Below are 15,149 nucleotides of genomic sequence, written 5' to 3'. Positions count from 1 at the left end.
CTCACAGTAATTCGGGACAAAGTGCGTCCCTTTTCAGCTCAATACGGGACGTATACTTTAGTACTTTAGGGGACGATTCTGTTTTTCAAGGGACGGTGGCAACCCTATGCACACGTGAAAGTGACCTTTTTGTGGGATTTTATAGTTCTAAGTGCAATTACTCAAATAATGTACTGTACAGTTTGAACATACTTTCACTTAGGATGAGTATTTTAATTCCACCTCATTTAGTTTGGGAGATTGCGAAACATGTTTTAGAAGTTTAGAAGCAAAAATGTAGTACCAGGCAGCCAGGGCCACATTTCACATGTCTGTGAGAGGAAAGGTCCACCAGAACTACATTTTCTCAAGTGAGTGTTCAAATAACCCAAAATTTCACTAAAATAAAATTGTTCAACAACTGGCATCAGATTTGTGGACCGAAACATAATGCATATGAAATAATCTGATAATAACAGAAATAAAGTGGTGTGGAAAAAACTCTAGTACTTAAAACTTAAAATGATTTTCCAACAATTTCAAAGATATTTTTTTTTCAAAATTGCCATATTTTAAATATTTAATCCTGATATTTTAAATGTATCATTAAAATTATATTGTCTACTTACCGGGTAATTATGGTTAGAAGCCTAATTGTCTGTGTTCTGATCATGTTGCAATTTCTTACTTTCCCATATGCAGCACAGAAAAAAAAGTAGAAAAACTGAACCACTGAAACAACACATGCAAATGGGTTGGTTTTCAAATGTAAAAGTGGAGTGAACATTTGCTTATGGGGCCCATCTGGGGTATAAATGAGCTGAAAAATGGGCTCCACGTTGACTTCATGTGAATTGCTCACACTTGCTCACACTTTATCCTTATCCTTTATCCTTATGTACATAGAGGGATGACTCCAATCTGGTCCCCATTGGGCCAGTGGTCCACCAAGTACGCGCTAGAACTACATAGTCTATATTTACACTGTACACTGTATTTACACTTAATATATATATATATATATATATATATATATATATATATATATACACACAGGTATATATATATATATATATATATATATATATATATATATATATATATATATATATATATATATACACAGGTATATATATATATATATATATATATATATATATATATATATATATATATATATATATATATATATATATATATATATATATATATATATATATATATATATAAATGAGACATACTTATTACTTTGCTGATTAAAGGTGAATGAAAGTTGTTATCCAAGGGGCCCAGATACCAGTTACATCATCATTCTTACCCGCTGATTTCAGGTCACATATATTTCTTTCTTTTACTGCCGTGTCATTGGTTCCCGTGGATCCGTGGACACGCCAGCTGACTCCTTAAGGTTGATTTATGGTTCCGCGTTACATAAACGCAGAACCTACGGCGTATGGTACCGTATCCTACGGCGTAGGGTCTGCGTCGATTTAACGCAGAACCATAATTCGGGCTCCACGGAGCTGCAGATCCAGGCTCTGCCCCTGGGGGTCCACAGAAAAACATCCACGGCTCCAGAGCCGCCACGGTGCAGGGATTCTAGCGGTTTATTTGAATACTCTCCTCCTTTTTCAAATCATTTTTCCCAAGTCACGATGATCATTTCCTGGACGGACATCAGTGACATTCTTTTATAAAGGTTGTCTTTTTTTTCTTCTTTTTTTAACTTATTCTGGTCGGAGACTCGGACTCTGCGGACCCCATCAATGCCTTTCAATGAGAAAAGGCTTCGGACGTTCATTGCTGTGAATGTGTACGAGCAGCAAATAACTTGATAGACATGGGAAATAAGCAAACAATCTTCACTGATGAGCAGCTTGATGCCTACCAGGTAAGCTGAAGTGCATCATCTCCGGAGGAGGACGGGAAGATAAACCCAAACGATCAAACAGAAAATGTCTCACTATTATTCATTCGGATCTACAGATCTTAGGTTAATTCAATAATATTAAGAAAAAACAAGAAATGGGAGAAAAAGCATGTTTCACTCATCTGCTCTCTATTAAACAATTCAATAATCTAGACAACAGCCTTATTTGTTCTGCAGTCCACGTTTTCAGTTTTACATGTTACCTGCTCCAACACATCCGGACAAAGTAATGGGTCTTTGACAGGTTGTGACGACCTTGATGAGATTTGAATCAGGTGTGTTGGAGCAAACAAATATCTAAAACATGCAGAACAGTAACTCCTGAAGACCTGAATTAAAGAGTCATATGGCAGAAGGAAATACTGAGTCTTTTATTTTGGTGGGGATCTGACAGGGCTGTGCTTCCATCACAAACTTATGGTATACATTGAGTCACTGTGAGGAAAGGTCTCTCCTTTTGTTGCCTTTGACAGACAGTCCAGATATTCCTGTGAAGATACACGTCTTACTGTGCACAGGTTTATCAGAGAATAGGTGTGGATTTAATTATTGATGCTAAGCCAGCGATATGCTGTGAAACTCTACTCTCAGGATTCAGTTTAGTTCTCAAAAGCTTCTCTGGTTACCGCAGCTGCTCTTAAAAAAACCCTCTTTAAGTGAAGTTATTTTCTGTTTGCTTCCATGTTCTCTTCAAGGCTACTGCCTCATGAGCTTCAAGGGTTTGCATTCACAAACACCAGTGTACTCCCTTTTCTTTCAGCATTATTTGCATCATTGTCTTGAGAAGAAAGCTTTGATGGCTCATCAGATTTTGCTTCAAATGTTTCATCTCTAGAGGCCATGCGCTGTTAATGGTGGACAAGGAGAGCATAAATTGTGCTCTGGCTTTAGAGATCCACAGCTGCTTCTAACACCCAGAAGCACAGCTCAGACAGCTGGACACAAAAGAAAAACGTAAGCTGAGGTGTCTCCTGCAGCGGGTGCTGGATGAAACGTTTGCCAACACATGCATGTCAGACAACAGCAGATCATGTTGCTTGCGTGTACTCACACACTTCTTCGTTTAAAAGGAACAAGACACCTCGACTAGCTTTTTATAGTCGTTCAGAGAGGACCTGTAATTGTATTTAACATGACTCACAGGTGTGTTGATGAAAGCGTTTATTTTATATTATCGTTATAGTTCCAACACCTTGTCACGACCTTTGTCACTCTGATGCATTTGTGACATTTGTGTTTCGACATGCTGCTTTCTCTCGTTGCAGGACTGTACTTTCTTCACCCGCAAAGAAATTCTGCGGTAAGTCTTTTGCTACATCTTTTGATCATCTGACCACTCAGTAATGAATGAAACATTTCACCCCCTGCTTTGACAGTAAGATGGTAATAGAGAACCAGGATGTGAGTTCATATGCAGCTGAAATAAGCTGTGCAAATGCACTTCCATTTCACATCATGCATATTATCAACTTTACATGCAGCGGGCTCCATTCACCTAATATGCCAGATTATTTTACTTAAACCCACAGTCATGACTTCTAGCAGTTGGGTTATATTTTAAAACTTGGAAATGTTTCTCTCAGTAAGCAACAATACAATGGGTCTCATGTCATAAACAAATACCACATGCAAATTCATCTGAAAATGCAAAGCAAAATGAGTGTGGACCTTTGATGGAACACATTCTTCACTGTAGTAAATGCTGAATTCTTTGTATGGACTTAAATGATTGAACAGATCCCCCCAGCAAGACAGTACATATGCAGACAAAAGCATGCGTGAGTTAAATCAGTATTCTCAGATATTGCTGTCATGTGGCTCAAGTAAACGTTTGTGGCTTGTCAGTAAAAACCTACAAGGTCCTGTTGTATGGCAGCTTCTCATGTTGACTGCAGCCTCATTTTCAGCACCACCCAACGAAGCGTCATATTTCTATCTCTTTTGACATCCTTTGAAAAATGAATATGAATCCATCCGGTGATTGCATACGGCCCTCGTGACTCAGTGGGTAGCATCATCTCCCCCTCGCCGTCACTGAGCCGCCTGCCGACGTGCAGAAATGACTTGCATTTCTTTTTAATGGGACTGTCCAGAGATGCTTGTGTTTCAGTATCCACTTTCAGCTGTTATAGAAGGTGCAAGATAAAGAGCTACTTAAGGCAATTAAATGCAGGGACTATAAGAATGTTGCAAAGTGGCTCCATACGATTTGTGCAAAACACACATTTCTGAATGGAGTCATTGTTATCCATTAGCTGTCAGCATTGATGCACCGGACCCACTTTTTTAGTCACTATTCTGGTATCGATACATCAGCTGATACCACACGGACCCCTCAGAATGATCTCATTTAATTGCTTATATTAGTTATAATCTTCTTCTAAGTCACAATAATAGACAATCACAATCTGCTTGAGAATTATTACACATTTGCATCTTTATTGATTATACTCCTTAAACATTTGAAATGGAATTCATATATAAAAACAGTTAATTCCAAGGGTTCACATACTTTCTATTTGCTCTTTGCTTGCGCGCGACACAGCTGCATTACCTAGAGTGCATTGCACACGTAGACTTTAAGAGAATAGATCAGCCTCATGGATCCGTCTCATTATCCGACACCCAGTCAAGCTCCTTATACAATATAGGCCCAGATATCCAACACAAATATTGGACCAAAGTGTAGTTTTTTTTTACTTCATATGTGCAGTAGTTTTGACAATAGAACCAAAGGTTACTGAGCTATTCAGTGTAAATAAATGTGGAGGGGAATTTGTCCTCATGGGGTTAGTCAAAGGTCATAGATGGTGGAGGATGCGACTGGCTTTGAGAGTGATGTAACGTTAATGTTATCAGCAGTGCATCCATGACCATTTACAGATGCAAGAGGTCAACCGTTGGATTTGCTCTTTAAGACCAGTTTCTTGGCTCTGTGTTTGTTTCGTTCTTAAAGGATTAGAGAAAGATCATGATTGTTAATCAATCTTGGTTGTCTCTTCTTCGAAGCTGTTGTCAAGATAAGGTAACTACTTCAAGTAATTAGGTATTAATATACATAAGCGTGTGAGCGAGGTCACAAACTCCAACTGACGTTCAGACCTTTCTATCTAGGTTTTAGTTCTCTGTACCTCATGCAAAGGCTAAAATACATTCCCAACAAATGTAACGGATGCTACTAACTCTGCAGATATTCTCACAGTGATCTCTTTGATAAATAACATTAAAGAGCCTGCATCCTTTCTACAGCTCCATCATATGCCGTAATGGCTGTATACAGTTATTCACCTTTACCTCATAGTATATTACTTAAGAGTGCAGCGTTGGGCCACCACTTTTTTGACTGTTCAAAACAGTCTATATGTTTTCTGTTGCAGGTTGCATGGGAGATACCATGAGCTGGCTCCACATCTCGTACCAATGGACTACACCAATGAACCTGATTGTAAGGTGCCGTTAGCCTTAATAGTCAACATGCCAGAATTAAAGGTAATAATGATTCATATATTAGTCATGTTTCATATATTCTAAAACTGTTCAGCCTCTTTCAGGCGGTTTTTGTTTCCTGTCTGTGTATCATAGTGTTATTGTGTGTGTATTTATTTATTTTTTTAAACTGTGCTAGAAGGACACAAACATGACACCCACTGCTCATGTCGACCAACATCTAATCATCTAATCAATAAACCTTCCCTATGCAGAGGACAACATTGATTTTTTTTACCATCATCATCGCTGCTCTGACTGGATGACTCTACATTCTGAGAAATCCTTAAAGTGCCATAAAACGCTCCGCTGCTCTGAACTGATTTATTTCTGAGCAACTATCATTTGAAAAGAACACCTTTTCACAAGTTTAATCATTTTTCATAAAGGAAATGGCGGGGAAAAAAACCCTCATAATGTGGATTTTTTCTGTTTGTGTTATTGACCCTCTCTCATAAAAGAGACCACTAAAAGCAGGACGTGTGAGGCATGGCTGGCACAAATTCAACTAAAGTCCTTTACAACATCATGTCCATAAATATAGCCCTATCTCACTGGAGAATAATGGACGGTGTGGAGGTGATGTGATGGAGACGGGCTCCACAGACGTCCCACCAGTAAATCCTGGAGACGCTTGCCTACCTCGGTGGGTGTTAAGCTTGCATGTGAGGCATTTAGGAGAAGTGCTTCTTATTAAATTCTTAATCTGTGAGAACATGTAGTGGCTTTTCTTCTTCTGCATTAAAGCTAGCAAATAGTGCACGGTGAGTTTCTGCCTCAGGCTGCATTAATGCTGCTCTCCTGGGTTCTTAATGCGCTGTGACTCAAAATCAGAGACGCATAATCCCATGTTGCTTTTTTGTGGTTAGTGCCTAATATGCGCCTGCTAAGACTGATTAATGTTTCTTGTGTGCATCCGCCAAGTCCCAGTCTGTCTGCAAACATGGTCACGTGGCCTTGACAGACACAAGAACATAGGCTGCAAAATTACTGAAATTATCTTTTGATGGCAACTTCACATATTAATTTATCTAAAATACTATCAAACCAGCTAGTTAAGAGATAAAACCCCAGACAGTAGCGTATAATTGATCAATAGAGGAGAAAATATTGATGTTACCATTAGAGCAGAGACTAATAGTGAACGTTTTTTAGCTGAACCCCGATGATAAAGAGGTCGTACCTCCGCAGCTCAGATGTTAACCTGCAGCATGTTGAACCAAGTGTTCATGTTCTCTTTAATATTTGCAATTGTATATTTCTGATTTGTTTTATGTACAGGAAAACCCATTTCGCAACAGGATTGTGGAGTCTTTCTCAGAGGACGGGATGGGGAACCTCAGCTTCAATGAATTCGTGGACATGTTCTCAGTCCTCAGTGAGACGGCCCCGAGGGAACTCAAGGCCATATATGCCTTTAAGATATACGGTAAAAAAGATGTCCTTCACAATGTTTCATGCTTCCAAAGCCGAAGTGAAGTCAAGTTCAGCAGTGCTATACTCTAATTTCTGTTTTTCTCAGATTTTAATGTGGATAATTACCTGTGCAAAGAGGACCTTGAGAAGACCCTGAACCGGCTGACGAAGGAGGAGCTGACCCCTGAGGAGGTGGAGCTGGTGTGTGAGAAAACCATCGAGGAGGCGGATTTGGACGGAGACCACAAACTTTCATATTCGGACTTTGAAAATATGATAACTAGGGCTCCAGATTTTTTAAGGTATTTAAGTTTTTATTTTGTTTTTAAATGATTGTCTCAAAATTGTGCTTTTGCAATAGTGTTGTGCAAATTGTTCTACTTGGAAAAACAGCCGGGCTACAACACCGTATTTCTCAAAACACCATATGCTCTTTCTTTTCACCAATTCAGGCTCCAATAGATGCAGCCTTCTAAAACCTGAGCACTTTCTTCTTGAAAGCCTAAACCTTTCCACTACAACGTTACATTTATCAACACACGCGTGTTGCATCATCACACAGCGTGAAGTGATGACCACATCTGTAGCATCTGGTTTCCGTGTCAACTGTGTAAACTATCGAACATGCCCCCTGGTGTAGAAATTAACACATTTAAAGCTTGGTTGGGGATAAAAATGTTAATTTATAATTTCTTTTTACTCACTAGCCTGCTAGTTTAGCTGTGATGCCATCGAGTACACAAGTACACTCCTGTGTCCTGTGGCCTCTGTAGTACTATGTCATCCTTGTCAAGTTTGAACTACCAAGTACACAAGTCACAAATCAACCACATGAGTTACGAATGTTAAGAGCCGAAAGGCGATAATACTTTTCACAACTCTGTTAGAGATTAGAGAGGTTCCCGTATGAATGAAAACTAAAGGACATGAAGACTTTTCTGATGCCTGTGTGTGTTATTTGTTATTTGCATCAGTGCTGATCACTTGTATCATCTCTTTCGTTCTTCTAGTACTTTCCATATCCGTATCTGAGAGGACTGGATGAAGTGAAGTTTTGGAGGTGAGCAGTGGGAAGACTGTGATGACGCCCGGCCTCTGCACACCTCTGGCCTCTCGCTCAGATAAAAGCCAGCCAGCACTTCTGTCCAGCTCCTCAAAATGCTCTTACCTCAACGATGCCTGCTGAAGTTAAGAAGAAACATAGTTGAATTCCCAATACCCTGAGTTTTATGTAGGGTATTTTTCTTTTGCTAAATATGTAAGGGCTTGACTTTTAGGTTTTAACTATCTAGAATGAAACAGATGTGAAATAAGCCAGATTTGCATCTCTTGCACATTTCAAGACTGCAAAAACAATACACATCTACCTGCAGAATATTGTACATCTTCCTACATGTTTTACCACAATGACACAAGATAATCAGTATTAATATTATGGATAAATGTTGACGTAAAGGATTGCACAGCACTGGCTCTAAGGTGTGTGTGTGTGTGTGTGTGTGTGTGTGTTCTCTGCGACCTATGCAATGACAGTACAGTTTAAGAGTTTAAGTTGTGTTTTTTTTTTTTTTGTTCATGTAACTGGGACATGACGACAATCACATCTTACTGTTCTCCAGGAAAAAAAAGGATAAAAAAAGGGCTCTGTCATTTTGGCAGCCTTCATCTTCAACCTCAGCCATCACAGCCATCTTTTGGATACGTATTTTATAATATTTCACTTGAAATTATAAATATTTGTCTTCCTTGGAATAAACTTTTTTTGTTTTTATTCTGTGTGTTCTGGTTTATTTACTTTGTGTGACCGGATTTAGACCCTCCCAGCCGATCTAACATCTTCAGATCAGGCTGTGACTGTGTCTCTGTGTTGCCCAACACACATGCTGAATGTAATTATCGTCAACGATGAGCAGTCCCGGGCTTGACTAGCATGAAAAGCCTCAGCAGAAAGCTGGAGGAAACCGCCTCGGGCACGGTGGCTGATGATTAACATATTGGTTTCTGAGCTGTAGCTTCAGACGTGTATCTGCATACTGTATATTGATTATTATGCTCACTGTGCATTTATGATGATGAAGATATGAATCTGCTAAACATCAGGGGAAACACTGAGCTGCACTGCTGATTGCAAAGGTTGACTTATATTGTACACCCTTCCTACAATGAAAAACGCAGAGTGTGTCCTATTTGAACTGAAGAAGGTACATTTGTCTGAGTCAGTTAAGCCGTCTGCATTCGTTAGAGCTGCTCGTAAATCATGTGAACTTCCTTTTTATGACAGCAGTAACAAAATATTCAGGGCAGCCAAGTGCTGATTGTGTGGCCTCATTAATTTCCAGCCTCACTGGGAACATCTGTTAATTGGAAATCCAGAGCAGAAGCTTCTGGTATAATGTGATACAGGGGCTGTAAAACCAACCAGGGCTGTGAGTAACTGTTTCGGGGGGTTGAGAGGGGCCGAGCAGCGCCTGAAAACTCACACTGGTTTCACTTTATGAGAATTGATCTGATTTCAGATGACACTCGGAGCATGAAAACAGCGGGGCTTTTAGCGACAACGAATAAGAACCGCCAGGGAAGATTTGGCTGCTTAGTTTGTCCTACAGCACAAAATTATTCATAATAAATATATCTGTTACTGGGCTTGAATCCCACTGGCTTTGGCATTAATAACCATTGATTCAGGTCAAAGATGCCATAATATTAACACTGGTAAGTATTTCATATTCCTATCAAAACATGTATTCTGTATTAAAATGTATTTAAAAAGATGACAAAATCTTTGTTCTCAACACACTTGAATTATATATTCATGAACTTGTTTGTAAATGCTTAAAACTAAAGTTTTCTTTAAGAAGAGAAAACTTGAACGAATATTTGAGGGTGTGCTACGACTACTGTCATCTTTTTCTTTCCTAATTCAGTATTTCATCATATAGTTACTCAGATATGCCCACTGCTGAGCCCCCGTTGCACAATCAGGCAGAAGTGAGTGTTTCATGTGTTTGTGAGCTCATGCCGTTTGTTTTCCAGTGACATTTTATCATATGGATCAGGGGCCAGAAATGTCACACAGTTATTGATCTTAAACGGTACGACTGACATTTTTAACGTTTGTCGTTGTTCTGGCCTTACAAGATTCACAGAGGAAACACTTTACTTCCTGATTTCAGACGGCCGTGCTGGCATACTTCCCTTTAACTGCTTCAGGGTAACACTAAGGCAGCATTCATACACACAGAAAGGGCTTCAAGCCTCATGATAGTTTACAGGACCCACTAAAACTATAACAAGGATATAATACAGAAGCAGATGGTAAAAGATAATAAATGTCATTTCAGTGCCTTTGACTCATTTCCCCATTGCTGCCACATACAGTTGTTTGAAATCAGTATGCAAACCAGGTTTTCTGTGTGGGAAGTGTTGCTCTGATGGCAAAAACAACCTTTCTGAAGATCAGGTGCAAGATTTTTAGTGAATCCTGTGTGACTCCACTGTCTTTCTCTGCATCTGTCAGCGTCCCGTCATGCATTACAGGAATGTTCCTCCGGTTTTCTGATGGAAAACCACGAGTAAACATACGACAATAAGAGTGCGCCGTACACAGCAGGAGTTTCAGGAAAAGCAATAATTCTCCTTTTATGTCTCTTGAGTCGGTAGATATTTGCATTTCAGATCTACACACAGAGACGCTGCTGTCACGCCTCCACTTTTGTTTTTACAAGTACATTTTCTCATGAGAAAAGTTAAATTATGAATAATCCAGTTCTTTCATCTTTTCCCTTTGTAGTGGAATAAAATCCGTTTTTAAAACTTCTTTTTCTATTTTCTTTTCTGTGTTTTTTTATCAGTTAAAATCTGTTCCTGCTACTATTTATTAGTACGTGGACCCCACCTCACCATGGCCAATTTATTTCAGTTCAGTCCCCTTAGAGAAATGACGTACATCAGCTACAACCCGTCTTTTTGTACTTAGACTGGCCACTTATGCAGAGGGGGAAACTTTCTTCCTTTTGAAATGTTTTGAAGTAGATATCCTTACAGCAAATTGTACTGTATGAGTCGTCTCTTCAGATTAAAAAGCAGATTTAAAAAGGTTTTCTCCCTTCGGGAATGGATGTTTCTTTTTTAACCCTCATCCGGAGGACCAGTGGCATCCACGTCGCTGTAATAATCATTCAGAAAATAATCATTTGCAAATACAGATTTTATTGTAATGTGTGTAAAATGGTTCAATCAAATGTAATATATTTAAAACATAAGCTCACATGGAAATATAGTTTAGGGTTACTACTTTTAAATAAATATATTAAAAAGCAAAACAAAACACAGCAGATGTTTTCACAGATTGTATAATAAAAAGTAGCACAGTAGTGTTAAATAAGGAACAAGAAGTAAACATTTGTAGGTTAGTTGGTGAGGGAGCTTCTTCACCACTTCTTCTTGACGTCTGGGAAGAGCCATCTCCATTTGTCATTCTGTTGGAGGTAAATGTTGTTCTCAGATTAAAAACAGGACATTAGTTAGAACAAAGAGAACAAAGTAGTGAAGTGAAAGCGTCATACTGACCTTCATTCCCCAGGATGAGCTGTTCTGTTTGGATCTGAAGTCCTCCACGGGCTCATATGCGCTGCTGCGGGGTTTGGGCTTGGCCGTCTCCTTGTGGCCAGGAAGTAGCTCATACGTGCTGTCGTGAGCGACCTTGGAAGCTTCGCTGGCGACCTCGGCATACAGAGGATCACAATGCTGCTCTGAGGGTAAGGATCTGTTGTCAGCGGCTGCTGGGGTGCAGGTCCCGGGCCTGCCGGCGAGGTGGTAAATACCGCTGTCGCTCATGCAGTCCATGCTGTAGCTGCTGTTTGCTCTGCTGCTCACGTCTGTCCTCTCCGACTGCGGGCCACAGCTGTCAGCCTGTCTGACCGGCTTGGGGGAAAGTCTGGGCGGGGTGTCTGGAGGTGCACTCAGTCTGTAAGACTGCTCCCCATCGGAGCTGCCGTCCAGCAGCGGCAGAGACTTGCTCTTGCTGTCCCGCAGGCCGAGTTCAGAGTAAAGCGATGGAGGACTATATCTGCCACCGCTCTGATCCTTGGGATTTGACCTCTCTGCCTTTCCTAGGTGTGCTCCTGGCAGGTTGTCCTGTGAGGTGTGTTGGGCTCGAGGTGCGTCCCTGGCCGTCTGCTTCCTGAGCTGAGCGTACAGGATCCTGTCGTGGTCATTGGAGGTGCTGTTGTCGAGGGGCCTGCTCCTCCGGGGCAAAGGCGGTACTTCCTATATTACAAAACAAGGCAATTTGTTTTTAGGACTCTGCGTGGAGATTTGAAAACAGTAACATTTTAGTGCTGCATTCATTCAACTCACTTCTTGAGTTTTATTGGTCTTTGCTGGCCATTTGGGTTGCTGCTCTGTGGCCGACACTGCTGAGTTCACCGGCCGTTTCTGCCCGTTGTTTGTAGCTCTGAGCGCAGGAAAGGGGTTTTCCCTCGGGATGACCTGTATCATGTCGTACAGGTCTTCAGTGAGAGCCTGAAAAAACAAAAATGAGGGTTATGCAAATGCAACAATCCCCAATAAAAAGCAGAAACTGGTGCCGGGCCATTGATGGCCCTGAAATAGCCAGTTAGGCCATTGACCTGCATAAAAAAACGGTTCCTACTTCAAAGCACGAGGAAGTCAAGTACTCGTCAAACGGCTGGATGGGGCTCATCTTGTAGTGTTCAATTAGTTCAGGCACAGTGTTGTGTCCCTCGGTGTCGCCACACACCACAAACTGTCCTGTCTCACTCTGGCTGATCACGAAATGTCGGCACCGATCTCTGCCTCTGCAACGAGAGAACAACGTTGAGATGCTGAAAACAAAACATTCATTGGAACAGGACTTTTGTGGAAACATTCCCTTGAAAAATCATATGGACTTTCTTAAAATAATTAAAACTTCCCAGTAAATATCTAAGTGATCACCTAAACATCCATTTTATGGATTTTGGAGGCTGAATATCCTCTAAAGGCATATTTACAGCCTTTTTAATACTTACACATTCAATTTTGCTGAAATGAAATAGCAGTACCTGAATATCATACACCATTATTCCTATACATGCTTTTATTTATTTATAATCCTTTATATACTTTAAACCGACAACTTGCTGAGGTTAAAGCGGTACTCACTTGTAGGATAGTATATATCCAATGGCCTTATCACTGAGACGTATCAAGAAGCAGCCCAAGTCCTTTTCTCTGAGTATGTCCTCAGCGACCCTGTAGACGGAGCAAGAAAGGCTTTAAAACCCAAACTTTTTATGAGGTATTGAGGAAAAAAAACACTAGTTTTCCCATAATCCTGCCGTTTGAAAACACAAAATAATGTCACTCGTACTATAAATGTGTGTGTTTTTGTCTGCGAGAGGAAAAGATGGCAGCCGAGAGCGAGTGTGCTGCAAAGTGGACTTTCCATCAGGGAAAAGACCTCTAAAGACGTCATTGCCCTTTATTTTTTTTACACTATGAAAAGTAGATACAAATAGAAATTCTATATACAAGTAGCATATCATAGCAATTTAAAGTAGAGGATTTCACAAAAGCACACATTTCAATGGTTTCCTCAGAGAATATTTACTTTCTGGTGATGAAGCCCAGGAACCAGGAGGGGAGGAGGCCGTTGCTGACAATAAGTGGTACTTGGGTGTCTAGGAACCACTTGGACGCTAACTCCCTGAGCCTCCCGTCAGTCACCTCGGCAGCAGGATCCCCCACGGCCTCTCTTTGCTCCATCCTCGTCCGATCCTGATCAAAAACAACACAAACATCCAGCTCAGACGAGCAGCATTCGTCGCCCAGTGTGTGCATGGAGTCAGCACTCTAACAGTCTTATTTGCTTATTTTCCAGGAGGCGTCAACCACAGCCTGAAAGGACTTCTGTGTTCGCGTGGACGTGGAAAGCTGCTGCTGCAGGAAATAACTCCACACTTTGTGGTGTTTCATGATATTAAAATGCTGGATTCCAGTGATCTACAAAGAACCATTAACGATCCAGAATGTCCAAAGTCACATCGAGCTCAAATGAGCTTTTTATTTGTAATGATCTCTGCTGATGTCTGGTCTCACTGATATGAGGGGGGGATAGTTTTGCATTCATAAGTTAGCCATTAAAACAGTGACTTACAGGTAATGTGGATGCAGTTCTTACCTTGAGACAGATATTCAGACGGGTCCTGAAGCAGGACGGTTTTGTTTCCTTTGGTCTCGAGTGTGAAAAGCAGATATTGTCAGACCTGGCTTTCTGTTGTCTGTACAGCATACAGCAGTGTCTTTCAGCCCCTAAAGAAAAATTAAAAAAGAGTTAAAAAAGAAACAGTTTCGCAAGGCTTGGGTCCAGTTCGTGTAAAGTATTTGTCAGCAGAGAGAGTACAGACCTTCTCTCGAGATTGCTAGTGTTCGATTTGAACCTGGTGTCATTTCAGCAAGTGTTAAAACCCTCTTAATCGTGACTTCTGAACCCTCTGTAGTCTCCAAATGAAAGTGTTTCAAGCATGACTGAACATGGAAGATATAGACAGATGACATTTACATTACATACATTTTTCCGCCGGCTTGGAAAGCAGAGACACAGCAGACGTCCTACGGCTCATTTGCATAAACCAAAACGACAGCTGAAGGCTGTTGAACAAAGCAAGAGCTTCCTGAAGAGAAACGGAAAACACTGTACAGAAACCGTGGTTTACGTGCACACGCGTGCATTGGTTTGCAAGGCAATGTGTCGTACCCACCAAGTGCCTGACATGGGATAAATTGCGTCAGCAGTTCATCGTCTGTGTTTTCTGAGTTCAAGTTTACAATAAGTTCAGTGTGGAACTGATGGGAGAGACCCCCAATGGGAGGAAGAAGAGGAAAGAGTTATACCGCTTACAAAATGTGGCACAGATCTGCTTACTTTCCCACTGATGCTAACTAATTCCCCCCAAGGTTCTGTCATGAATCACTGTCCCTGTCTGTAGCTCTACGGAGAGTGTAAGGAATTCCACCTGTAGGAGATACAACAATCAAAAATCTGTTTATTTAGACCATATTTTCTGCCCCCCTCCCCCCTAGGGTGCCCCAATTTCGCTCACACGACACATAGTGCTTGGTGTGAACAGCATCCCATCATATCAATTCCAACTGAATCCAGGTCTAATTTCTAATGATAGAAATCAATAGCGTAGGGGCGAATAAAGCACTAAGGCAGGAATTGTACTTTATGTTCCACGTATGACTTAGTGTTGCAAAACACCCTTAAATTCCAGCATACTCTTTATTCTTATAGCAGACAGGTCTTTGTGAGTCATTGTGCGCTGTTTTGAGG

At 40.8% G+C, this 15,149-nt stretch overlaps 2 protein-coding genes across 2 annotated transcripts; one reads left to right on the top strand and one right to left on the bottom strand.

Moving 5' to 3' along the window:
• Positions 1-1,604: 1,604 nt before the first annotated feature.
• On the top strand, positions 1,605-8,551 carry cib2 (calcium and integrin binding family member 2). The gene is made up of 6 exons (XM_061722623.1): positions 1,605-1,870; positions 3,175-3,209; positions 5,287-5,398; positions 6,677-6,824; positions 6,918-7,113; positions 7,822-8,551. The coding sequence occupies exons 1-6, from the start codon at positions 1,820-1,822 to the stop codon at positions 7,841-7,843; spliced, it is 564 nt and encodes a 187-aa protein (XP_061578607.1). The 5' UTR covers positions 1,605-1,819; the 3' UTR covers positions 7,844-8,551.
• A 2,504-nt stretch (positions 8,552-11,055) lies between these two features.
• On the bottom strand, positions 11,056-13,639 carry LOC133444741 (SH2 domain-containing protein 7-like). The gene is made up of 6 exons (XM_061722622.1): positions 13,425-13,639; positions 12,977-13,066; positions 12,465-12,630; positions 12,170-12,334; positions 11,381-12,079; positions 11,056-11,289 (listed from the first exon to the last, which is right to left on the bottom strand). Exons 1-6 carry the CDS (start codon positions 13,577-13,579, stop codon positions 11,242-11,244), a joined length of 1,323 nt encoding a protein of 440 aa, XP_061578606.1. The 5' UTR covers positions 13,580-13,639; the 3' UTR covers positions 11,056-11,241.
• Between the last annotated feature and the right edge of the window lie 1,510 nt (positions 13,640-15,149).

Source organism: Cololabis saira, chromosome 5 (genome assembly GCF_033807715.1).
Source record: "Cololabis saira isolate AMF1-May2022 chromosome 5, fColSai1.1, whole genome shotgun sequence".
In the NCBI taxonomy this organism is placed as follows: domain Eukaryota; kingdom Metazoa; phylum Chordata; class Actinopteri; order Beloniformes; family Belonidae; genus Cololabis; species Cololabis saira.
The sequence above is the reverse complement of the archived record's forward strand: the minus strand, read 5'-3'. Positions and strand labels throughout refer to the sequence as shown.